The following is a 24,905-nucleotide window of genomic DNA, read 5'->3' on the forward strand; positions in this document are numbered from 1 at the left end:
TCCAGAGTGATTTTGTCATTTTGCATTCCTACCATAAAAGTATTACAGCTCCAGCTGTTCCACATCCTTGCCAACACTTGATATTGTCAGCTAAAGAGCTGAAGAATTTTTAAAGCTATTGACTGCATGCTTTTTACATCAAATATGATGCAACTATGTCATCTAAGCCACACTGGTGCCCTCAAATGCTCTAATACTGGTAACATGTGATCAACAATGTTATGCAGTAAAGGGTCCAATTTAACTTGGCCAAGATCTCAACCGCACAAGTAGCAAACAGCTAACTGCAATGGCAAGCCTCAAGCTCAATTTATTTCAGTCCAGGGATATAAACAGTCTTGAAGCTGATAAACTCAAGAAACTTCCTCGGATTCAATATTCTACAACCACCACATTGCTAAGCTCAATCTAGATACTTGGGTGACCTGAGTTGCTTTCATACCAGGTAGATAAAGGCCTTCTACATATCAGTAAAGTACTTGTCTACTTAGTCTTAAGCTACTTAGATCTGGCCATCTCTTACCAAACCAGCAAGTTAACATTTTATCCAAGGTACATGTAATATCTGACATTGTCTTGCCAATACAATTTAAAGTTCATTAAAGAAAAAAGAAGTCCAAGCTTCACTTGTATTATCAGTTGCATATTCCAGTTTTAATCATATGCCTTCCTATTTGGCTTATGAGGCATAGACTGAATTTGCAGCAACCATTTAGAGCAAAATATGTAGAGTTATCTTCAAGACAAGCTACAGCACACAAATGGCTGTATATTCTTTTACTAAATCCTAAAAACTACCTCTTTTACCATAAAATACTGCTAAGTGGAAGTCATTATTAGCAAGTTCTACGACTCACAGCATTTTCATTCGCAAAACCAGTACATGTCGGCCGGGCGCAAAACCAGTACATGTCGGCCGGGCGCGGTGGCTCACGCCTGTAATCCCAGCACTTTGGGTGGCCGAGGCGGGCGGATCACGAGGTCAGGAAATCGAGACCACAGTGAAACCCCGTCTCTACTTAAAAAAAAAAAAAAAAAAAAAAGGCCAGGCGCGGTGGCTCACGCCTGTAATCCCAGCACTTTGGGAGGCCGAGACGGGTGGATCACGAAGTCAGGAGATCGAGACCATCCTGGCGAACACAGTGAAACCCCGTCTCTACTTAAAAAAAAAAAAAAAAAAAAAAAAAAAACTAGCCGGGCGAGGTGGCGGGCGCCTGTAGTCCCAGCTACTCGGGAGGCTGAGGCAGGAGAATGACGTAAACCCGGGAGGCGGAGCTTGCAGTGAGCTAAGATCCGGCCACTGCACTCCAGCCTGGGCGACAGAGCGAGACTCCGTCTCAAAAAAAAAAAAAAAAGAATACAAAAAATTAGCCGGGCGCGGTGGTGGCGCCTGTAGTCCCAGCTACTCGGGAGGCTGAGGCAGGAGAATGGCGGGAACCCGGGAGGCGGAGCTTGCAGTGAGCCGAGATCGCGCCACTGCACTCCAGCCTGGGCGACAGAGCGAGACTCCGTCTCAAAAAAAAAACAACTAGTACATGTCACTAAAATTGCTAATTAGGTGGTATCAACAAGTCAGCACTTATTTCTTTGGAATATTTTTAAAAACAAATTAGGAGGCCGAAAGCAGTGGCTCACACCTTTAATCCCAGCACTTTGGGAGGCCGAGGCAGGAGGATCACTTCAGGTCAGGAGTTTGAGACTAGCCTGGCCAACACAGTGAAACCCCATCTCTACTAAAAATACAAAAATTAGCTGGGCATAGTAGCGGATGCCTGTAATCCCAGCTACTTGGGAGGCAGAGGTAGGTGAATTGCTTGAACCCAGGAGGCAGAGGTTGCAGTGAGCTGAGATCATGCCATTGCACTGCAGCCTGGGCAACAAGAAAGAAAACTCTGTCTCAAAAAAAATAAATAAGTAAATATCGTAAACGTGGAAATACAAGGTCTCTTTCTAGTTGCCACTGATTACTTAGGAAATGCTGGGCACCATGAATAAGGTCAACAATATAAACAGGAGAAAGTAGTTACGGGATAAAAAGCATAATGGAATTGATGGGGGCAGGACAAACAGCATCAAGGTAAGACTAAGCAAAGAACATGGAATTAGAAGCAACTAAAAATAACTTTAAGGAGAACCACAAAAGAAGGGTAGGCTGTCAAAGTATCTTTCTAGGGTCCATACATTTAAGTTCTAAAAATCTGACATGTGAAACTAGAAACTTTTGCTCCACACCCATAAAGCTTTACTGTTTTCCTCCAGACATCATTACTAGATCAAACATTAAGGTTTCGCTAGCAGTTTTAAGTTTAGGTGTATGGGGTCCCTCTGGATCATTTTATAGATCAATACCATTTATTTCTCCATGGAATATCTTTGGAAAACAAAATGAAAGTGGACCTAGAAAGACAATGCAAACAATGGGATTAAAAAAGAAATCTTGGGGCTGGGCGCAGTAGTTAATGCCTGTAATCCCAGCACTTTGGAAGGCCAAGGCAGGCAGATCACCTGAGGTCAGGAGTTCGAGATCAGCCTGGCCAACATGATGAAACCCTGTCTCTATTAAAAGTACAAACATTAGGCCTGGCGCGGTGGCTCAAGCCTGTAATCCCAGCACTTTGGGAGGCCGAGATGGGCGGATCACGAGGTCAGGAGATGGAGACCATCCTGGCTAACACGGTGAAACCCCGTCTCTACTAAGAAATACAAAAAATAGCCGGGCGAGGTGGCAGCGCCTGTAGTCCCAGCTACTCGGGAGGCTGAGGCCGGAGAATGGCGTGAACCCCGGAGGCGGAGCTTGCAGTGAGCTGAGATCCGGCCACTGCACTCCAGCCTGGGCTACAGAGCGAGACTCCGTCTCAAAAAAAAAAAAAAGTACAAACATTAGCCGGGCATGGTGGTGGGCGCCTGTAATCCCAACTACTTGGGAGGCTGAAGCAGGAGAATTGCTTGAACACGAGAGGCGGAGGTTGCAGGGAAACAAGATCGCACCACTGCACTCTAGCCAGGCAACAGAGCAAGACTCAGTCTCAAAAAAAAAAAAAAAAAAAAAAAAAAAAAAAAAAAAATCTCGAAACTGCCAGTTCTAGTCAGGAACACGAATGATATGAAAACCTGTACATAATTAAGTAAAGAAAACTTGCAGTAGCCATTAAGACTTAAAACTAAGACACTGTTCCAAAATAACAGAGCAATGTATGGTTCTGAACTACACACTAGATACTGTCATGATTACTTTCTAAATTAAAAGGGACAACTTGGGCGGGGCACGGCGGCTCATGCCTGTAATCCTAGTACTTTGGACGGCTGAGGTGGGCGGATCACCTGAGGTTGGGAGTTCAAGACCAGCCTGACTAACATGGAGAAACTCCGTCTCTACTAAAAATGCAAAATTAGCTGGGCGTGGTGGCGCATGCCTGTAATCCCAGCTATTCGGGAGGCTGAGGCAGGAGAATCGCTTGAACCCGGGAGGTGGAGGTTGTGGTGAGCTGAGATTGCGCCACTGCACTCCAGCCTGGGCAACAAGAGCAAAATTCCATTTTCAAACAGAACAAAACACAACTTGGAGTTGCTATGGAGACCCATCTTTATTAATTGGCTATTTTCCCAGGATCATCTCTTCTGAAACTAAAACAGTTCTTATGTTCTCCTTGATGGAATCTTAAGGACAATATTCTTATCCAACCAAGAGCTATTTAACTATAAAGAATGAGCTGATGCCATTTTAAATTCACTTTAAAATACTATTATTTCACTGGTACATATAGCCAACGATTACTTATTTGAAAGAAACGACTCAATTTGTTAAAACACTGCAGGTAAATGTTAAGTTTTACATCTCCAGCTTATATTTACACTAAGCGGATACATTAACCTTGTTGCTATTGTTACGTAGCTCTTAACTACTTTTAAGTATTTTCTCAAATAACTTACAAGCTACCAAAATATAACAAAGAAAGCATGGCCGCATGCAGTGGCTCATGCAAGGCTGAGGCAGGAGGATCACTTGAGGCCCGGAGTTTGAGACCAGCCTGGGCAACAAAGCGAAAACTCTTATCTCTACAAAACATAAAACATAAAATTAGCAAGGTATGGTGGCTTGCCCCTGTAGTCCCCAGCTACTGGCAAAATGAGGCAGAAAGATAGTTCCAGGCTACAGTGAGCTACAATGGCGCCACTGCACTCCAGCTTGGGCGAGAGTGAGACCTTGAGTTTTTGTGTTTTTTTTTTTTTTTTTTTTTTTTGAGATGGAGTCTCGCTCTGTCACCCAGGCTGGAGTGCAATGGTGTGATCTCAGCTCACTGCAAGCTCCGCCTGCCAGGTTCAAGCGATTCTCCTGTCTCAGACTCCAGAGAAACTGAGATTACAGGCGCTTGCCACCAAGCCCGGCTAATTTTTGTATTTTTAGTAGAGATAGAGTTTCACCAGGTTGGCCAGGCTCATCTTGAACTCCTGACCTCAGGTGATCCACCCGCCTCAGCCTCCCAAAGTGCTGGGAATACAGGTGTGATCCACCGTGCCCGGCAAGACCCTGTCTTTAAAAAAAAAAAAAAAAAAGATGCCGGGCACAGTGGCTCACGCCTGTGATCCCAACACTTTGGGAGGCTGAGACAGGCAGATCACCTGAGGCAGGGAGTTCAAGATCAGCCGGACCAACATGGAGAAACCCCATCTTTACTAAAAATACAAAAAAAAAAAAAAAAAATTAGCCAAGTGTAGTGGCACGTGCCTGTAATTCTAGCTACTCGGGCGGCTGAGGTAGGAGAATCACTTGAACCGGGGGGAAGGTGGAGGTTGCAGTGAGCCGAGATTAAGCCACTGCACTCCAGCCTGGGCAACAAGAATGAAACTCCATCTCAAAACAAAAAGGGCAATAAATAGAGAAGTGGAAATTGAACTGCCCCAAATCCAAAACCCAAAATGTACATGCTACAGAAACATTTGGTTCCAAAGCAAAAGATTCAGCTCTTATTCCAATTAACCACAGCCACAAGGGCAATGGTATTTACCTGCAGGGTTTTAACAAATTGAGTAATTTACTTCAAATAAGTAGCACTGGCTACACAGTACCAGTGAAATGAAAGAATTTGACCTTGTAGTGATTACAGTTGTTCCTCCTCCCGTAGGGAAGATAAATGAATGCCTTTTATACAGTTAAATATTATGTAAGTATAAATGTAGAACCTAAGCCAGCTTGCACAGACTGAGAAAGCAGACTCTTTGAGGACTCCAGTACAGCACAATCAAGCTGAAGAACAAACCCATTTCCTGTAACAACTTGTTCAGGCACCCCAAAAAAACATTAGCATACCTGGGCCAGGCACAGTGGCTCATGTCTATAATCCCAGCACTTTGGGAAGCCAAGGAGGGTGGATCACCTGAGGTCAAGAGTTTGAGACCTGCCTGGCCAATATGGCGAAACCCCGTCTCTACTAAAAATTCAAAAAAATTAGCCGGGCAAGGTGGTGCACACTTGTAATCCCAATCGCTTAAACCTGGGAGACGGAGGCTGCAGTGAGCCGAGATAGTGCCAATGCACTCCAACCTGGGCAACAGAGCGAGACTCAGTCTCAAAACAAACAAAAAAAGCATACCTGGAACCAGGATTTTCAAAACTGATGACTAACAGGCCAAACTCAGCCCCACGGACATGATTTTTTTAAAACACGTTAATTTGTAGTCATTTAAAAACTGGGTGGTTTTACATATAAAGTCAGACTTCTGACAACTCTTAGGAAAATCAGGTAACATGGCAAAACTCAGCTGAAGATTCAAAGTGACTGCTACCTTTTGGGCCTAAGTTCTCAAGTGCTTCTACAATTTTAATGCACACACAGATTAACTCTGGATCTTGTTAAAATGTAGACCCTGCAGGGTGGAGCTTAAGATTCTGCATTCCTTATGAGGTGATGCTGCTGGTCAGGACTGGAATTCACTAGTTCCCTCCTAGTTTACTTTAAATCATTTATATCTCTGGAACTATGCGTATTTAAAGTTTCTAGCCCCTGCTTAAAATAACAACTCCCTTGGCCAAGGGCGGTGGCTCACGCCTGTAATCCCAGCACTTTGGGAGGCTGAGGTGGGTGGATCACCTGAGGTCAGGAGTTTAAGATGAGCCTGGCCAACCTGGTGAAACTCTGTCTCTACGAAAAACACAAAAAAATTAGCTGAGCATGGTGGCAGGCGCCTATAATCCCAGTTACTTGGGAGGCTGAGGCAGGAGAATCGCTTGAGCTCTAGAGGCAGAGGATTCAGTGAGCTGAGATCACACCATTGAACTCCAGCCTGGGCAACAATAGCGAAACTCCGTCTCAAAAAAAACCAAAAAACAAACAAAAAACCTTTAATTGAATATTTTTTAAAAAGTGGTTGGTTTACTATTGGACATACTAGGGAGTGGGGAGGAAGGAAAGGAAGATGTTAGCAGCCCGGTTATTACAAGTACGGAAATATCTAAGCTAACTTAAAATCATTTTGCCACCCTCACCTGAATGGTTTTTATAATTGTAAGTTCATTGCTTCTCAGCCTTTTGGCTAAGATCAAGTGTAATTCTAAATTAGACATACCCCTCCCCTAGGAGGAAAATATTCTGCAAATTAATTTAACTTGATTGGACCTACTTAGGAAAACTCATTACATGACATTAACCTATATACAATGATTACTCCATCTCTCCTAATACACTTTAAAAAAAGAAATTCATATTCATCATTATGTGACTGATGATGAAGCAATTCATTTACTTTACCAACATGACCGCTTTTTAAAAGAGGAATTAAGACCCCCTCTCAGGCCAGGCACAGTCGCTCACACCAGTAATCCCAGCACTTTGGGAGGCCAAGGTGGGCGGATGGCTTGAGGTCAGGAGTTCGAGACTAGTCTGGCCAACATGGTGAAACCTCATCTCTACTAAAAATACAAAAGTTAGCCGGGCATAATGGCGGGCACCTGTAACCCCAGCTACTAGGGAGGCTGAGGCAGGAGAATCACTTGAACCCAGCAGATGGAGGCTGCAGTGAGCCAAGACCACACCACTGCACTCCAGCCTGGGCAACAGAGTGAGACGGTTTCAACAACAACAAAAAGACCACCTCTCACACCATAAGGCACTGATTAGAAGTCCACATACATCTCTTATTTATGCCATGTATTTTGTAAATTAGTTGTGAACATTTAAAAGTAGGCCGGGCGCGGTGGCTCAAGCCTGTAATCCCAGCACTTTGGGAGGCCGAGACGGGCGGATCACGAGGTCAGGAGATCAAGACCATCCTGGCTAACACGGTGAAACCCCATCTCTACTAAAAAATACAAAAAAAAACTAGCCGGGCGAGGTGGCGGGCGCCTGTAGTCCCAGCTACTCGGGAGGCTGAGGCAGGAGAATGACGTAAACCCGGGAGGCAGAGCTTGCAGTGAGCTGAGATCCGGCCACTGCACTCCAGCCTGGGCGACAGAGCCAGACTCCCTCTCAAAAAAATAAATAAATAAATAAATAAATAAATAAAAGTCAATGGATTTCACAAAAATTCTGACTTCTAGTGGTAGAGGGAAAGCGCTAACAAGATCTGATGATAAAGAGGTCCAAACTAGGCTGGGCATGGTGACTCTCACCTGTAATCCCAGCACCTTGGAGACCAAGGTGGGCGGATCACTTGAGGCTAGGAGTTCGAGACCAGCCTGGCCAACATGGTGAAACTGTCTCTACTAAAAATGCAAAAATTAGCCAGGCATGGTGATATACATCTGTAACCCCAGCTACTTGGGTGCCTGAGGCAGGAGAACTGCTTGAACCCAGGAGGCAGAGGTTGTAGTGAGCTGAGATCGCACCACTGCACTCCAGCCAAGGCAACAGGGCAAAACCCCATCTCAAAAAAAAAAAAAAAAAAAAAAAAGTCCAAATTTCCCATGGCTGGAACTAAAGAGGAACTGTCTGAACGAACTGAAGATACAAATTAAATACAGATACATCTGTAAATGGAAACTGAAGTCAGGAGCAGGCATGTGACTGCTTAGGGAGCTATTAAGTGAGATAAGCATGGAGCTAAAGCTAGAACTAAAAAACTACGAGGTTTAATGCCCAGGTAAAGACAAAAAGAACAGCTAGGGAGTAGAGAGAAATTATAGTCAAAGAAGAAAAAAAAGCATTTCAAAAAGAAAGTAGTGTGCCAGCAGGAAGAATGCTGAAAGAAAGGTCAAATAAGAGGAGGACTGATTGAGTGTCATGGAAGTCACTGATGACCTGACAGGAGCTGCTTGAGGCATGTCAGGAATTGAGAACTGAAGAAATGGAAGCAAACAGACTATTTGAAAGCTCTTTGAATTTGATTTTGAAGTGGAAGAGATCTAGAAGATAGCTGGAGGAAAATGAGTATGTTTTGTTCTTTCACTTTCTCATGAAAGGCTTGGGAATATATAAAGCCAAAAGCAAAGATCAAATTGAGAGAAGAAAAAGGGAATAATCGAGAGGATAAGGTTACTTTGGAGAAAAGTGGAATATTTCCCTCACTGTATACAGTGCTTTCATAATTATTTAATCCTCGATACTAAAACAGGACAGGCTCAAATGTCAGTAGTGCTGGTACTGAAAACAATGAAAAAAATGTGATTTGATGGCAACTCTTCTTTTGTAGACGGCAGGTTTATTCAACGAAAGGCAAAATTGCTGGTCAGTAAAAGTCCCATTTGAGGTTGCCTTCTTGAGACAGTTTCCATCACTTGGCCAGTAAATGCTCTTAATTCTCACAACAACCCTAAGAGGCAGATGCTACTATCATCATGTGCACATTTCCTGAGATGAGAAAAATGAGGCTCTGCTTCAGTGTCTTCTGAAACGTCACACGGCTTGAACATGGCAGAGCCAGGTTTGACCTCAGGGCCCAAGTTCTTAACATCTACTACCCTATCCAGTAGTAGTCAAAATTCTATTAGCATCTAACGTTAAAATAAATCACAATGGGCTGGGCGTGATGGCTCACGCCTGTAATCCCAGCACTTTGGGAGACAGAGGCGGGCAGATCACCTGGGGTCAGGAGTTCAAGACCAGCTTGGCCAACATAGCAAAACCCCGTCTCTACTAAAAACACAAAAATTAGCCGGGCGTGGCGGCGCATGCCTGTAATCCCAGCTACTCAGAAGGCTAAGGCAGGAGAATCGCTCCAACCCAGGAGGCAGACTGTAGTGAGCGAAGATCATGCCACTGCACTCCAGCCTGGGCGACAGAGTAAGACTCTGTCTCAAAATATCACAATAAGGAAAGCTAATTTTTAGAAAATAGGAGTTAGAGACATCAATACTATGCATAATTTATACTTTCATACACTGAAACTTCAAAAAATGCAATTGTCAAGAAGGCAATAACCGGCCAGGCGCGGTGGCTCATGCCTGTAATCCCAGCACTTTGGGAGGCAGAGGCTGGCGGATCACGAGGTCAGGAGATCAAGACCATCCCAGCTAACACAGTGAAACCTTATCTCTACTAAAAATACATAAAAGGAGCCGGGTGTGGTGGCACGTGCCTGTGGCCCCAGCTATTCGGGAGGCCAGGGCAGGAGAATCGCTTCAACACAGAAGGTGGAGGTTGCAGTGAGATTGCGCCACTGCACTCCAGCCTGGGTGACAAGAGTGAGACTCCGACCCTCCCCGCCAAAAAAAGGCAATAACCAAAATGAAGCATAACTCTCATCTAATGAGACTCCTGAAACAGCGATCACTAGCTATAAAAAAAAAATTGTAACACCTCTTCATGTTACATCCAGAAATGTAAATAAGGGATGCTTAAAGAGTCTAAAACGCCTCCTCTTAGGACAGGCATTTGTATCTAACCAGAATGTTTTACTGGTGTTTTAAAAGTTAAGAAATGGCCGGGCGCAGAGGCTCACGCCTGTAATCCCAGCACTTTGGAAGGCCCAGGTGGGCGGATCACGAGGTTAGGAGTTCGACGTCAGCCTGACCAACATGGTGAAACCCTGTCTCTACTAAAAATACCATTACACAGGCGTGGCAGCAAGCACCTGTAATCCCAGCTACTCAGGAGGCTGAGGCAGGAGAATCACTTGAACCCAGGAGGTGGAGCTTGCAGTGAGCCGAGATCATGCCACTGCACTCCAGCCTGGGTGACAGAGCGAGACTCCGTCTCAAAAAAAAAAAAAAAAAGTGAAGAATTATTCCAAGTTGATAGGTCAGTATTTCCACATGTGTACAACTGATTACAATGCCAGGCTCTGATAATGCACTATTTTACCCTGGGCTATGAAAGATTGCCACAGACAGCATCAAGTCCCCCTCTCTATCACAGCAACTAAAATCTTCTATACTTTAAATCAAGTATACCACTTAGAGAAGTTCTTCTAGATAATCATATTTTAGTGGGAGGAACAAGGCAATCTCCTTTCATAATTAAAAGGCACAGTTCAGAGGGACAGTCATGTTTGAAAAATTGGCTTTCTTCAAACTTCACTGTACATTCTACTCTTCATTTGCTAATCAGTTCAACAAAAAGAAACAAAAGAAAAATCCAAGTCCCTCTCTCCAACCATTCTGTCTAGTTTGATTTTTTTGAGGGAGTTTTATAAGAATTAACATTAACAGAAATGAAAATTAATGCTAACCAAAGTGAGAATACACATCATATACTGACACAATTTCAGAAACTTAGTAAACAAGCCTTAACACTTTTAGGAAAAAAACTTTTTCAAAAGTGATTAATCAGTAAACCAATTTTAATACTTAGGCTATCAAAGGGGAAATGAACACTAATATGGAAAAATGTTAATACGAAATGAAAATAGGTATACTGATAAAGCATAAAGTGCTAGCTAATAAAGTATCAACAGTGGCTGCTCTATCATCAGTCTCTCAAGAGAGACTCTTACTCTTTGCCTAGCCAGTGCAGTATCTGGAACTCAAATGAGGCTCATAAGGGTTCGAACAAGTGACTTCTAGAAGAATAATTTAAAAGTTTTAATAATGTTAAGAAAATCCAGTACATCAAAGGACCTAAAAAGTCAAATCCAGAAGTTGTATTTATGGAAAGATAACAATGTTAATAAAATCAGAATATCCACTAGTACATCTCAAGATGATCTGCTTATGACACTTGTGACAGATAAAAACTAAAGGGAAAAAAAGCTACACCCCAAGACAAACTAAAAGTATATTATTATGAGCTGCTTTCTTAGTGCTAGAAAGTTCACCACCCAACAAAGCCTACATGTAAGAAATATAAGAAACATTACAAAAACTGTTATACTGTAAAATCCTGATCACAAGAAATATTACAAAATATGTTATACTGTAAAATTCTGATCAACAGGCCCAAAATAAATATCAAAGCTGACAAACTAACATCCACTAGAATTTTAAATTACCTGTAAGGATTCCCTGCTTAACATGGCTACAATATCATCTCATGTGAGAAACTTGTTATAACAAATAAATTTCTTTAGAAATAAATCAGAACTTCATATTAAAAAGTATTTTCTTCTAAAAATCCTGTAAAATCCTTTAAAATGTTTCTTCCGATAAGCAAATATCTGATAATAGAGAAATTCTTACACATTGGGGCTACTTAAAATATTGTAATTCACGTAACCTATGTTTCTCATCATTATCCAGAAAAATGAATACTGAGTATACTTAAAGTGCCTCAGAAAAGTATTATTCAAAGTCTTAAACTAATTGCAGTATTTATTACGACTCGTTTGAGTCACATTTTTTGTCAAAAAATGTTACACATTATGACAATGTCATAGAACAGTCTAAAAAGAAAATTTGGTACAGATTTACAGGGTAAAACTGAAATTACATTTCTTTTCAACCATAGCAACTCTAAGAACCTTGGGAAATGTCAAGACTTAATTAACTCAACAAATAAATTTAGTATTTTAAAACTATTTGTGACATTAAAAGGAAAGGTATGGCAGATAAGAATCTTGTGGGCTATTTTCAAAGCACCATATTCAAGTCCAATGACTCATCCCAGCCCCCAAAAATTCAGGAGACATTCCTGTTAACAGTCATGGCTACAGCGAGACTGCTGCTGAGAATGTATCTCTCAGGTGTGTTTAGAAAGCCAAGAAACACTGGAGGTAAGCTGAGTTCCACAATCCTATTGTTAGCAATAAAATTAAAGATGAATCTCTTTGAACTAAATCCATCTGTGAAGACTTCTTTAGCAACTTCAGATGCCTGATTGGGTTGTAGAGGCTTAAGTATTTTCTCTCATACCTTTTTAAAAGCAGGTAGTTCTCTCAAAGGCAAGAAATTCCCTGCAATTTCACATATGTAGAGAACATTCTGTGAATCAACAGTGTTAGGCATAGGGTTAACACAGGGACTACAAATTCCTGGTTAACTAATTCGCTGATAGGTACTTGAAAATACCTACTTCCACTCCCAATACCATTATCTAGTTTCATGAACCAACTATTCAAGAGGCCCAAACTTAACCCATGCTATTACTTCATATTCTTCTTTAATAAAGAGAAAAATCTCTTTTCAAATAGGAAAGATACTCACAACTGGGCACTTCCACTGAAGCTTTTACTCCCAATCTTTCAAAACGAAAGCTTTCTATCACTGTGTCTTTCTAGGTCTATCAAAACACTTAGCAGAAAAAACCTGCCAGGCACAGCGGCTCAAATCTGTAATCCCAGCACTTTGGGAGGCCGAAGCAGGCAGATTGCTTGAGCCGTAGGAATTTGAAACCAGCCTGGGCAACATGGTGAAATCCCATCTCTACAAAAAAAAAAAAAAAATACAAAAATTAGCTCGGCATGGTGGCACACGCCTGTAGCCCCAGGTACTTGAGAGGCTGGGGCAGGAGGATCACTTGAGCCCAGGAGGCAGAGATTGCAGTGAGCTGAGATTGTGCCATTACACTCCAGCCTAGGTGACAAAGCAAGACTCTGTCTCAAAAAAAACAAAGACCTGATTAATATGTACTACATTCTTTTTCCTGTAAAACCATTAAAAATCTGAAGAAATGTATATTATTCTCCTTTACATCTCAGGTTATGTCTCCATGGCAACCACAGTGACTAGTACCTTCCACACCTGAAGAGGGGCTAACCTCTATCTAGCCATGTTTAGCCTATGTGTTGCTGTGCTCAAGTTAGGCTTTATTTTTCTACCTTAATAAAAAAAGCCGGGGGCCGGGCACGGTGGCTCACAACTGTAATCCCAGCACTTTGGGAGGCTGAGGCAGGCGGATCACGAGGCCAGGAGACCATCCTGGCTAATACAGTGAAACCCTGTCTCCACTAAAAATACAAAATATTAGCCGGGCGTGGTGGCAGGCGCCTGTAGTCCCAGCTACTTGGGAGGCTAAGGCAGGGGGAATGGTGTGAACCTAGGAGGTCGAGCTTGCAGTGAGTAGAGATTGCACCACTGCACTCCAGCCTGGGCGACAGAGCGAGACTCATCTCAAAAAAAAAAAAAAAAAAAAAAAAGCCATGGAGGCCGGGAGCGGTGGCTCACACCTGTAATCCCAACACTTTCGGAGGCTGAGGTGGGTGGATCATGAGGTCAGGAGTCCAAGACCAGCCTGACCAACATGGTGAAACCCCATCTCTACCAAAAATACAAAAATTAGCTAGGCGTGGTGGTGTGCGCCTGTAAGCCCAGCTACTCGGGAGGCTGAGGCAGGAGAATCACTTGAAACCAGGAAGGAGACAGAGGTTGCAGTGAGCCGAGATTGCGCCACTGCACTCCAGCCGAGGCCACAGAGTGAGACTCCATCTCAAAACAAACAAACAAACAAAAAGCCGGGGGCAGAGGCTCACACCTATAATCCCAGCACTTTGTGAGGCCAAGGCAGTGGGACCACCTGAGGTCAAGAGTTCAAGACCAGCCCTGCCAACATGGTGAAACTCCATCTCTACTAAAAATACACACACACACAAAATCAGCCAGGTGCGGTGGCACACACCTGTAATCCCAGCTGCTCCAGAGGCTGAGGCGCAAGAATCGCTTGAACCCAGGAGATGGAGGTTGCAATGACCTGAGATCACGCCACTGCACTCCAACCTGGGTACAACTTTGTCTCAAAAAAAAAAAAAATCTCGATATCAGAATACAACTGCAGTTTTTAATGGCCATAAACTTACAGGATTCTTAAATGCATAAGTCATAGAAATACGCAGTAACTGCAGCTACATACAGTCCTAAATAGAATATCAGGTTTAAGATTCAAAGTACAAAGACCATTAAAAACATTTATTCGCCAAATCCAGTGAGAAACTAGGAGCAACTTAACAGCTGTCTAAATAACCACAAAATATTAAAAAATACTTCTGGCTCAATATAAATGACATCTGAAGTGAGATGCTGCCTCCTCCAACAGACGTCTCATTTGTTTGCCTAGAACCATTTATATTTCATTTAAGCCAGCTGGTGTCTCCGTTTGTAGGCATGCATCAATGTCTGGTGAACAATCTATGTTCTTGTAAACCCTTCTCCATTCACAAGCTGTAGTTTCCATTTTTAATGGCAAGTTTCCAGCAAGTACAATGAGTTCTTACAAAGGAACTTAACTCTTCACAGAATTCAATTCCTAAGGCAGACTAGAGTAATGGTACCAAGCCATAAACAATGTGAATTAATGTGCCTAACAAACTCACAAATACATTAACATTCACAGAAGGGTACCTTCAGACCATTCATTCACTACATAATAATGAAAACAATGTGTTGGATTTGATTGATGGTCTCTTACAATGTTGCAATATTTTGGTTTTATTCTTTCTTGGGAATGTCATGACAATCTTTTGGCTAAATGGTAGTATTACGAGATGTTTCAAAAACCAATTGTAAAGCATATTTGGTTTTCAACTAACTTACCAGGATAAGTATTGATGCAGCTACTAGAGGTATTCCTTTCCCCAAGGATATTCGATGCCTCTACTCCCCCCTCCCTTTACTTCCACTGATCACTTTTCCTTTCCCATACCCAGGGGTATTATAAACCTCACTGCTGACACCCCACACGAGGGTAAGCAAACTTTTTCTGTAAACACTAGAGAGCAAATATGGAGTTTTGGGGGCAATACACTCTCTGAGACAACTATTCAACTGCCATCGTCACCTGCAATGAACAATACTTTAAAAAAAAAAAAAAAAAGAATGAGCACAGCTGTGTTCCAATAGAATTTTATTTATGGACACTGAAATTTGAATTTCACATAATTCTCACGTGTCACAAAATAATTCTTTTGATTCTTTTCCAACCATTTAAAAAATGTAAAGAACATTCTTAGCTCTCAGGCTACACAAAAATATGGCTGTACTTTGCCAACCACCCCTAGACCCTGGACAGCATTTCTGAAGTAGTAACACTTGGGTGTCCTAAAAAACAGGTTTGGGATATCTGTGTGTTAAGGAGCCCCTAAAAAATTCATAATGCCAATTAGCATAGTAAAGGCTCTAAGCCTTGCGGTTAAGAAAGCAATCTTAACTTCCTTCAGCTCAGCTAGTCCTTCCTTTTTCCTAGTATTAAGTTGCAACACTTTGAAAAATATTTAAATAAGAATAGTCAAGTCAAACTTCCTGGGATGACTAAAATGATAGCTAAGGTTTAAAACAGACATCCAAGTTCCTGAAACTAATAAAGCCACAACATGACTTCAGCTATGCCATCAGAAACTGAAAATATCCAGAGGAGAACAATGAAAAAATAAATTGTATACATGCTCTGAAAAAAATTCACTTTAGTACTCTAATTCTACATTATTTGTATTATATTTGAACTCACAGATGTGAAAGGAAAACAAAGAGTTCCCACAAGTTCGCCAATCTCAATTTGGTAAGCCACTGTCTACTCCCAATCCTAACTACTCATTTTAATGACAGATGGGTATTTACTCCCATAAAGTTTAAGAATAATCGGTGTTAAAATAGGAAGCTGAAAATCAGGTGCATGAGAAAATTATTTCCAAGTTTAGTAACATGAAAACGGGGAAGCTCTTTGATACCTGCACAACACTGCAGCTCCCATTATGGCATTACAAAAAACATACAGGACCATACCCCAAATTGGCCATATAAACACAAAGTCAAATTAAATTACATTTAGAATGTCATTCAAAACTACAGTTTAAAAAATGTAATTTTAGCAAGTCAAAACTTTAATTTCAACTTGTTTTCTCAAGTCAACTTTTTAAGATAATATTCAGATTAGTTAGAATAACTTTCAGCAGACTCAATCAATTAGGATGCGATTTTAGGTTTCAGGATATAATCAAACTTCCAAAGTAGATGTCAAAAAAAACACCTTGAAGAACAGAATAGCAGTATTTTGGAAAGTGAATGTGAATCTGAATTAGCTGGCTTAAACAGTTCCAATAATTCCAGTCGTTTTACTACGATACTTCAATTAATTTAAACTTGAGATAATGTGGAGCCAATTGTATTAACCAACGCTACAGATATGCCAATGAAAAGTCAAGTTTACAAAGGATCACAGTTCTTTCCGAGTAAGTGTGCTTTAAAGGGGGGGAACATATTATACCCCACTGGTTTACACACATGCCCAAGATTATTTTCACATTGAGATATAGTACTTTAATTCCCAAACCTAGCACTGTAGTAATTCACTCCCTCGACTGAAATTTATTGCTGGTTAGCTACTTAATGACCTTATTTTGAAATGGCCTTATTAGTTAAGTACAAATTCCATTTCAATTTCCAATGATACCATTTCACTAAAAGACAAATTCCAAAAATGTCAACCACCAGTAGCTCATTCTTGACACTGGCTGTTTCCTTTTTTTTTTTTTTTTCCCCAAAGTAAAGCCTAACAATCAACAAATGCCTTTTCAATCTAATTAAAAGACAGTTTAGTAAGGTCATTAAATAAATTTATCCGAGAATTTCCGTGACAACTCACTACAACTCTGAAACAGTATGTCCTTAAATTAGATCAAATATTTAATAGCAAAAATGGTAGCTTGCATATTCGAGGGTCACTCCATGGATTTAGAAAATATTTCAAAATGTGACATTAAAAAAAAACACTAAAGTCAGTTTCAAATGGAAGTCACCAAATATAGAGGTATATACTTCACTTTTTTAAGCTAATGATAATGAGACATTTAAATCAAGCTATGAAAAGGCTTTGTTTAAAGGGTGATATTATTACTAAAGGCTCACACAGAAATCTTTGCATGCTACACACAAAGGAAACATTTACACTTCAATCCACAAAAGCCTATCCTAGGACTGTGCCAGGGGCACACAAGGATTTCAAAGTACAGAAAAAACTGGGCATACACATGCCCTACAAAGCAGCCAAAAGACATTCCCCATAGTCTCTCTCAGGAAATGTTTCAAGATGAAAAGCAAAAGTCTTTAGTCCCTTGGAATGCTGGGTTGATTTCTTCATTATCCTCAAGGCTAGGTTGTTTTCTCCCAACATACTTTGTTGGGCAAAAATAAAGCATTTCCAAATAAAAACAACTCCTCAGCCCCAATTTTCAATGCAATATACTTATTAAAAGTTCAAGATTTCTCAAGGTCTAGATGTACAGTATGATCATATTACAGTACTCGGGAAGAGCGTTTTCTTTGTTGTTGACCCTGCTAGGGAAACAGGTCTTGACTCAGCCAAAGTGGCGTTCTTGTGGGTGATTAATGACAGGCCTAGATCTCGCCCCAGTGACATCCATCCCCACCCCCCACCCCCACTATACTAAAATCAGCCATGTCTGAACTGGAGGAGGGGCTGTAGCCTCGCCTCAAACCACCCAGTCCCAGAGTTAATAGCTGCAACCAATCGATTACGGCAAGCACACATTGAGATTGGGGCGAAATGTGACCCTTTCGCCTAAATTTACGAATAATATCGCCCTCTCTGATCATTTCCGCTGAGTCTCCAGCGACTACGGAAACAATTCCAATCATTCGGCCCAAAGAAAAAGATGTCCCTGTTCTACCCAATACCGACAAGGCAAAGCCCCTACCCACCTCCAAACACTACCCCCTTGACATCAGCCCATTTCTATTGTGTCTTATTAGGTCCTCGGGCTACGAGGACCTAATGAAAAATGTGGCTGCCCTACTACTTTGCTAAGAACGAGAACCACACAGTCCGGTACCCCCACCCCAGGGGCCGCATCCCACGCCCCAGGACCCCTGTTCTCTCGACTACCCCGGCGGCCGCGGGGCCGGGTCCCACCTGTGGTGAGGCGGGAGGAGACGTCGCCGAAGGGGGATGGCTCCATTCGGAGATACTTCTGCGGCGAGGCGGCCGCAGCCGAGAAGGAGGCGGCAGTGGCCGCGGCCGCCGACAACGGAGAGGCAGCGGCCGAGGTGGGTGCCGACAATGGCGCACATCGCCTCCGCTTCGGGGACGCCGGGCTCAACAGCGGGTCGAAATCCAGAGTCCTTTTCAGAGTGGCTCCGCACGCCATGGCCGGGGGCAGCTGAAGCGCCGGGCTCGGGCGGGGTCGGGGAGGGGTGACGAGAGGAAGAGGGCGAGGAAAAGGGGGAAGAGCGGGAACTCGAGGAGAGCCTACCCGACGGGCTCAGGAGCCAAGCGGGTCGCAGAGCGCCGGCTGTGGAAAACAGAGCCGCCGCCGCCGCTGCCTCCGCGGCAGGGGCAGTGGCCAGGGACGGCCCGAGTGAGAGCGGGAGGGGCGGTGGCGGGCAGAAGCACACGCCAGTCGCGTCAGGGGGGCTCTTCCGCCTCCTCAGGCGCAGCTCCCCCGGGAGAGACTCCGGCCGCCCCCGCCGTCCGCTCGAGCTTTGCGCCGCGCCTGAGGCGCTTCTGTGCTGAGACCAGATCCTTTCTGAAGTCGAAAACAGCACTGTGGGGCGTGAGGCTGAAACGCGGCTCCTAATACGCCCGAGTACGGTCAGTAGATTGAGAGCGGCGATCGATGCAGAGAGATTGCGAGGTGGCTGCGGCAGCACGACCGCAAGCGAACACGTCCAACCGCTTCCCCCTCCCCCGTAGGACTCTCCCACCCGCCGCCGGCCCCAATATGGCGTCAATAACAACGCCGCCGATTCAAATCCGGCGGCCTCAGAGCGCGTGCGCACGGGGGCGGGCCAAACCGAGGATGCATTTTGGGAGTTGTAGTTTTTAGCTGCGGGGAGGAATCGGCTTGAAAGACGGGAAGGGAGGAGTCACAGAAACTACGACTTCCGTCATGCAAGGCGCGCGATTCCGAGTTCCGGGTTGGAATTTAAATCCCCTTACACAGCTTGAGTGTGAAAGGAACTAAGCAAAAGAGAAAAAAGAAAAGGTTCTGAGACAGTCTGGGAGACGGGAAAGAGAACCGGTGGAAAAAGCAAGCTAAGCGACGTAGAAATCTTTTAAGATTCTCCGCATAGTTGCTCCCACAGTGATTTAAGATCTGGGAAATATAATAAGCCAATTTCTAGTCAAAGTTAGATTAATTTCGGTATCGACAGTACCCAAAACAAGACCTTTAACATGGAGAGGATAGGAGATAAGGAGATTATGAAACCTATTTAGGACTGGCAGACAGAACAACAGTAATAGTATCAGGTTACAGGATCCTTGATTGAACTCGATGCTTTGCCCTTCCCAGGTAGCTGCTTCATCCCCTATTTAAATTCCGTAAAGCCAGCTTTGCTTCTGAAAATGAATAGGATTTGAACGACTTACAGAATCAAATTGTTTTGCTTTGGGTAAAAAGCAAGTGGTATCAGACATTGCATTATTTCTATTGAATACTGGTGCATATATTGTGAATTTTGGTACAAAACTAATCAAAAGACAGTGAAACGTTTAGGTAACAGATATTGGATGGATCCATTTTGTAAGCGGAGGGGAAAAAAGTGTTTCTAAAAGTTGTACTTTTAATCAGATACCTAAAATAAGAAACAAATACAGCACTAATTTAGAAAGTGATCATGTAGCGGGGCATGGTGGCTCACGCCTGGTATCCCAGCACTTTGGGAGGCCGAGGCAGGTGGATCTGCCTGAGGTCAGGAGTTCGAGACCAGCCTGGTCAACATGGTGAAACTCCGTCTCTACTAAAAATACAAACATTAGCCGAGCGTGGTGGCGCGCGCCTGTAATCCCAGCTACTTGGGAGACTGAGACAGGAGAATCGCTTGAACCCAGGAGGTGGAGGTTGCAGTGAGCCGACATGGTGCCACTGCACTCCAGCCTGGGTGACAGAGCGAGACTCTGTCTCAAAAAAAATGAAAAGAAAAGAAAGGGATGCCGGGCGCGGTGGCTCACGCCTGTAATCCCAGCACTGAGAGGCCAAGGCAGGCAGATCACCAGGTCAGGAGTTCGAGGCCAGCCTGGTCAACATGGTGAAACCCTGTCTCTATTAAAAATACAAAAAATTAGCCGGGCGTGGTAGCACGGGCCTGTAGTCCCAGCTACTCAGGAGACTGAGGCAGAAGAATCGCTTGAACCCGGGAGGCGGAGGTTGCAGTGAGCCAAGATCAAGCCACTGCACTCCAGCCTGGGTGGCAGAGCTAGACTTCCTCTCAAAAAAAAAAACAAAGTGATATATGTAGAAACTATCACCAGTGCAATACGAAACAATTTTGTGAATGCCAACTGTCAAATTTATAAACACTGATTTCCAATGCTCATATATTCTCATTTATTCAGTAACAGATGTTTTATAGCCATTTTGTCTATTATTTTTAAACCATATTTGGAAGGAGTTCAATATATTCTTGTTTTATAGAATTGTCCAGTGCTTCAGAGATCAGCAGTCCTGATCACACTGTGTCAACAAGCAAGCCCTTCTAGTTTTAATTTAGGATATTTCAAAATATCCTACATTTCCTACATTTGGAAAATCTTTTGAAAAAGATAAGCATTTAATGAAATAGCAGCTTAACTAAGACACCTACTAGGTAAATTTCTACTAAATTCTAAACACTATGAAATTCATAATACTGTGAAATTAACAGAATGTATATATTTTATGTAAATAGGTAGAAAAAGATTGGTTTGTGGAAATCAGATAAAGCATTTACATTCTTGGTAATATTTTCTGAAATTAAGATTTGCCCTTAAGTTGTAAAACCTACATTGGAAATGTGATGTTGTGAGTTAAATTCCCTATGTTTGAGGGAATTGTGTTCCCTCAAAATTCATATGAAGTACTAACCTCCAGTACCTTAGAATATGACTGTACTTAGAAATAGGATTATTTCAAATGTAATTAGCTAAATGTAGTAGGATGGTCGCCTAATCCAATATGACTGGTATTCTTAGAAAAAAGGGAAATTTGGGTCGGGTGTGGTGGCTCCCACCTGTAATCCCAGCACTTTGGGAGGCCAAGGTGGGAGGATCACTTGAGGCCAGGAGTTTGAGGGCTAGCCTGGGCAATAATAAGAAACCTAATCTCTACAAAAATAAAAAAAATTAACCAGGCATGATGGTGGACACCTGTGGTCCCAGCTACTCAGGGCAGCTGAGGTGAGAGGATTGCATGAGCCCAGAAGGTCGAGGCTGCAGTGAGCTGTAATCACACCACCACACTCCGGCCTGGGTGATATAGCCAGACCTGTCTCAAAAAAAAAGAAAAAGGACAGGGTGAAGGGGAGAGTGAGGTAGGGGTGGGAATTTGGACCCAGGCATGGGCCCAAGGGAATTTTGACCCACATGAACATGAACATGAAAATAGAGATTAGGGTGATGCTTCTACAAGCCAAGGAATACCAAAGATTGCCAGCAGAACACCAGAAGCTAGGAGAGAAGCTGTTCTCCCTCACAGTCCTCAGAAGGAACCAACCCTGAAAACACCTTCTCAGAGTTCTGTTCTCTAGACTATGAGACAATAAATATCTATAATTTAAGCCATCCAGTTTGTGGTACTTTGTTATGGCAGCTGTAAGAAACTAATACAGAGAGGATTGTGGTTATCAGGCTATCATTTGAAATATACCAGAATGCCTAGAAAATGAGGAAAGTGTTGTTTTGTTTAATTGTAGAGGCAGAGGTCTAAGTTGCTGAGGATGGTCTCAAACTCCTGGCCTCAAGCGATCCTCCCACCTTGGCCTCAGTAAGTGCTAGCATTATAGGCTGAGCCACTGCACCCAGCCAGCAAAGTGTTGTACTTAAAGGTGGTGGGGGATATCTGGTAAACTTGATAGTTTAGTCATAATAGCTGCCTGTGCGGTCACCGCTGCACAGCATATTTGCAAAAGGCTGTCAAGATTAGGCAGTGACAGGGCTTGGGTGCCTCCCCTTCTACCAATGACTCAGGAAGCTACTTCAGAAACTAAAAAGACAAGGGAGACCCTTCCCTGTTCCCCTATGTCTTTGCTCAGGCTCTCTGCTCCACACTTTTTGCCTACTTATATTTTAAGACTCAAGCCAGGCATTAACTCCTCCAGGAAGTCTTCCCCAGTGTTTCAAAGCCAAGTTAGTTTTATAGCCTCACAGAGAAAGAGACACCTATCTGCATGTTTTCATCATTATCCTCACCACATTGCAATAAAATTCTGTTCATGAATCTGCCTCTCCTACCATTATGTTAGCTCCTTACCAATAGTATAATACCTTGCATGCTTCAGTAAATATCCATTGAATATTTCTTAAATATTTTTTAATCACACTATCCTCAGTGGCCCACATTATCCTTGTTCCTTTATAGATCTGCTAAAATACTATAGCAACCCTTTTAGAATAGAAGGAAGCTGTTGAAAAAAAAAAACAAAATGTACAAAAGTATTTATTAGGCTAAACTTGAAAATAAAAATAATACTTAAAAGCTGTAAGTCATGACATAGTATATTTTACTTTTATTTTTTACTTTTATTTTTTAGAGACAGGGACTTGCTCTGTCACCCAGGATGGAGTGCAGTGACACAATCAAGGCTCACTGCTGCCTCGACCTCCTGGACTCAAGTGATCCTCCTGCCTCAGCCTCCCAAGTAGCTAGGACTACAACCTTGCACTACCATACCCAGCTAATTTTTAGATTGTTTTTGGTAGAGACAGGGTCTCAGTACATTGCCCAGGTTGGTCTTGAACTCCAGGCCTGAAGCCATCCTCCCGCCTCTGTTTCCCAAAGTGCTGGGATTATAAGTGTGAGCTACCACAATATATTTGAGAAATGAATTTATGTCGTTGATCAAGAGGAAAAAGACAGCAGACCTTAAGATGGGAGGTCGGGGTAAGGTAGTAACAAAGAGGAAAAACAGCTGAGGGCAGTGACTCATGCTTGTAGTCCCAACACTTTGGGAGGCTGAGGCAGGGAGGAGGTCAGGAGTTTGGGACCAGCCTGGGCAACATAGCAAGACCCCCATAGCTACAAAAAAAAAAAAGTTGAAAAAAAGAAAAAAGAAAAGAACAAATAGGAAAAATAAAACTATATTTAACACATTAATAAGTTGACTAAGGTCACATGAATCTAAATATACAGTACAACTAATGGCTCCATTGACCTACAGAGACCAGAATTGCTCTTGTTGTAATTAAAAAGCCTGTAACAAGTTTTAAAGGTTTAACATATTTAGGATAGTTTTACTATGACCTAGTAAGTATTTTCTGATTTGTACAATCTCAGAAGCCTCTGAAGAAATTAAACTATTTTACCAAGATACTGGTCTTGCTTGGTGTTAGACCTTCCTAACACCTCCCAAAATATTCTCCAGGATCTGATTCTGTTGAGTCATTCTTTGACTAAAGCCAATAAAAGTAGACATAGCTGGGTAACATAAGACCTCATCATCCTGAGCCTGAAGATCATCTGCTTATGTTAAATCATTTTCAAAAAATTTTTTTCTGATGTCAAATAAAGATAAATGCAAATATATAAGGTGTGGGGAGGTGTTTGCTGACTTTTCATGCTGAGTTTGAATAATCACAGGCTCAGCATTAGGAATGGCAGTTCTAATTCAGGAGCCACTTCAAATCTATATTCAGAACAAGGATTGTCTAGGGCAGAAAAATTGTTTAATCGTTGTGTAAATGAGTGCAGTTAGGGAAGAATAGACATTGTAATTCCTTCTGCATAAGATTTTGCAAGCTGGCCCAAACCTCTTCTAAGCACCATATTTGGAATACATAGTACTTTCCGTTGTAGATATGATGCTGACTAATTTTTCAGTTTTCATAATTTTGGATGTGGTCATTATTTTGAGTTGATTGGGTAGATCACAGAGTAAGCAGAACCATGTATCTGCCAGTGATTTCAAGAGGTCACCTAGTGCAATCCAGCCTCAAAGCAAGATTACCTGTTAACTACTCAAGCCAGACCAGTATCTGACTCTTCCTAAAGATTGTCAAGAACATTCAGAATCCCGTTCAAGTGTAAAAAACACAATTGCAAATTCTTTTATCGATTAAGTTGGCGCAAAAGTAATTTTTTTTTTTTGTAAAATTTTTGCCATTACTTTTAATTACTTTTGCACCAACCTAATACAGCTTTCATCTCTTCATCAGTGACTGAGTTCTCCTTATACAATGCCCTATGCACTCCAGGAAATAAACCATGATTCACTTAGCCTGAGGAATGTTGAAAAGAAATTACAGGATAATCTCTGGCAGTCACATTAAAATATTATGAAGTCCTTATTTTAAAATTTGCATACTTTTCTTAAGTATATGCCCTCAAGTACCTGCACCCTTCTTCAAAAACTATTTACTCTTAACTTTACAGAAAATTCAAATGTGCTTGGGGATCTTATTTTCCAGGCCAAACCAACTGGAAGAATATACTAGGAGAGAGAAAAGAGAATTAAAGATGCTATACACTGGCTACAACAAACAATACAATCATTGGGTAGCAATAAAAGAGACTGTCAGAAATAACTACAGAATTCAAAAAGCACAACAACGTTGAGACACCTACCTGTCAGGACAACTAGCCCTACCACAGCTCAACTGCAGCTGAGTCTCCCTTGTATTATTATAACATCATATATAACAGTGGTAGGGTTGCAGATTTAACAAATAAAAATATAAGAT

At 42.3% G+C, this 24,905-nt stretch overlaps 1 protein-coding gene across 1 annotated transcript in view; it reads right to left on the reverse strand.

Annotated features, from left to right (window-relative positions):
• AKIRIN2 (akirin 2) overlaps positions 1-24,905 on the reverse strand; it is a 149,597-nt gene that overhangs the window by 9,567 nt on the left and 115,125 nt on the right. The window contains exon 2 of the mRNA XM_050788070.1: positions 18,165-18,430. Within this exon, the coding sequence (XP_050644027.1) occupies positions 18,165-18,399 (235 nt within the window). The 5' untranslated portion in view covers positions 18,400-18,430. The remainder of the gene's footprint in view (positions 1-18,164; positions 18,431-24,905) is intronic.

This window comes from Macaca thibetana, chromosome 4 (genome assembly GCF_024542745.1).
Source record: "Macaca thibetana thibetana isolate TM-01 chromosome 4, ASM2454274v1, whole genome shotgun sequence".
Classification (NCBI taxonomy): domain Eukaryota; kingdom Metazoa; phylum Chordata; class Mammalia; order Primates; family Cercopithecidae; genus Macaca; species Macaca thibetana.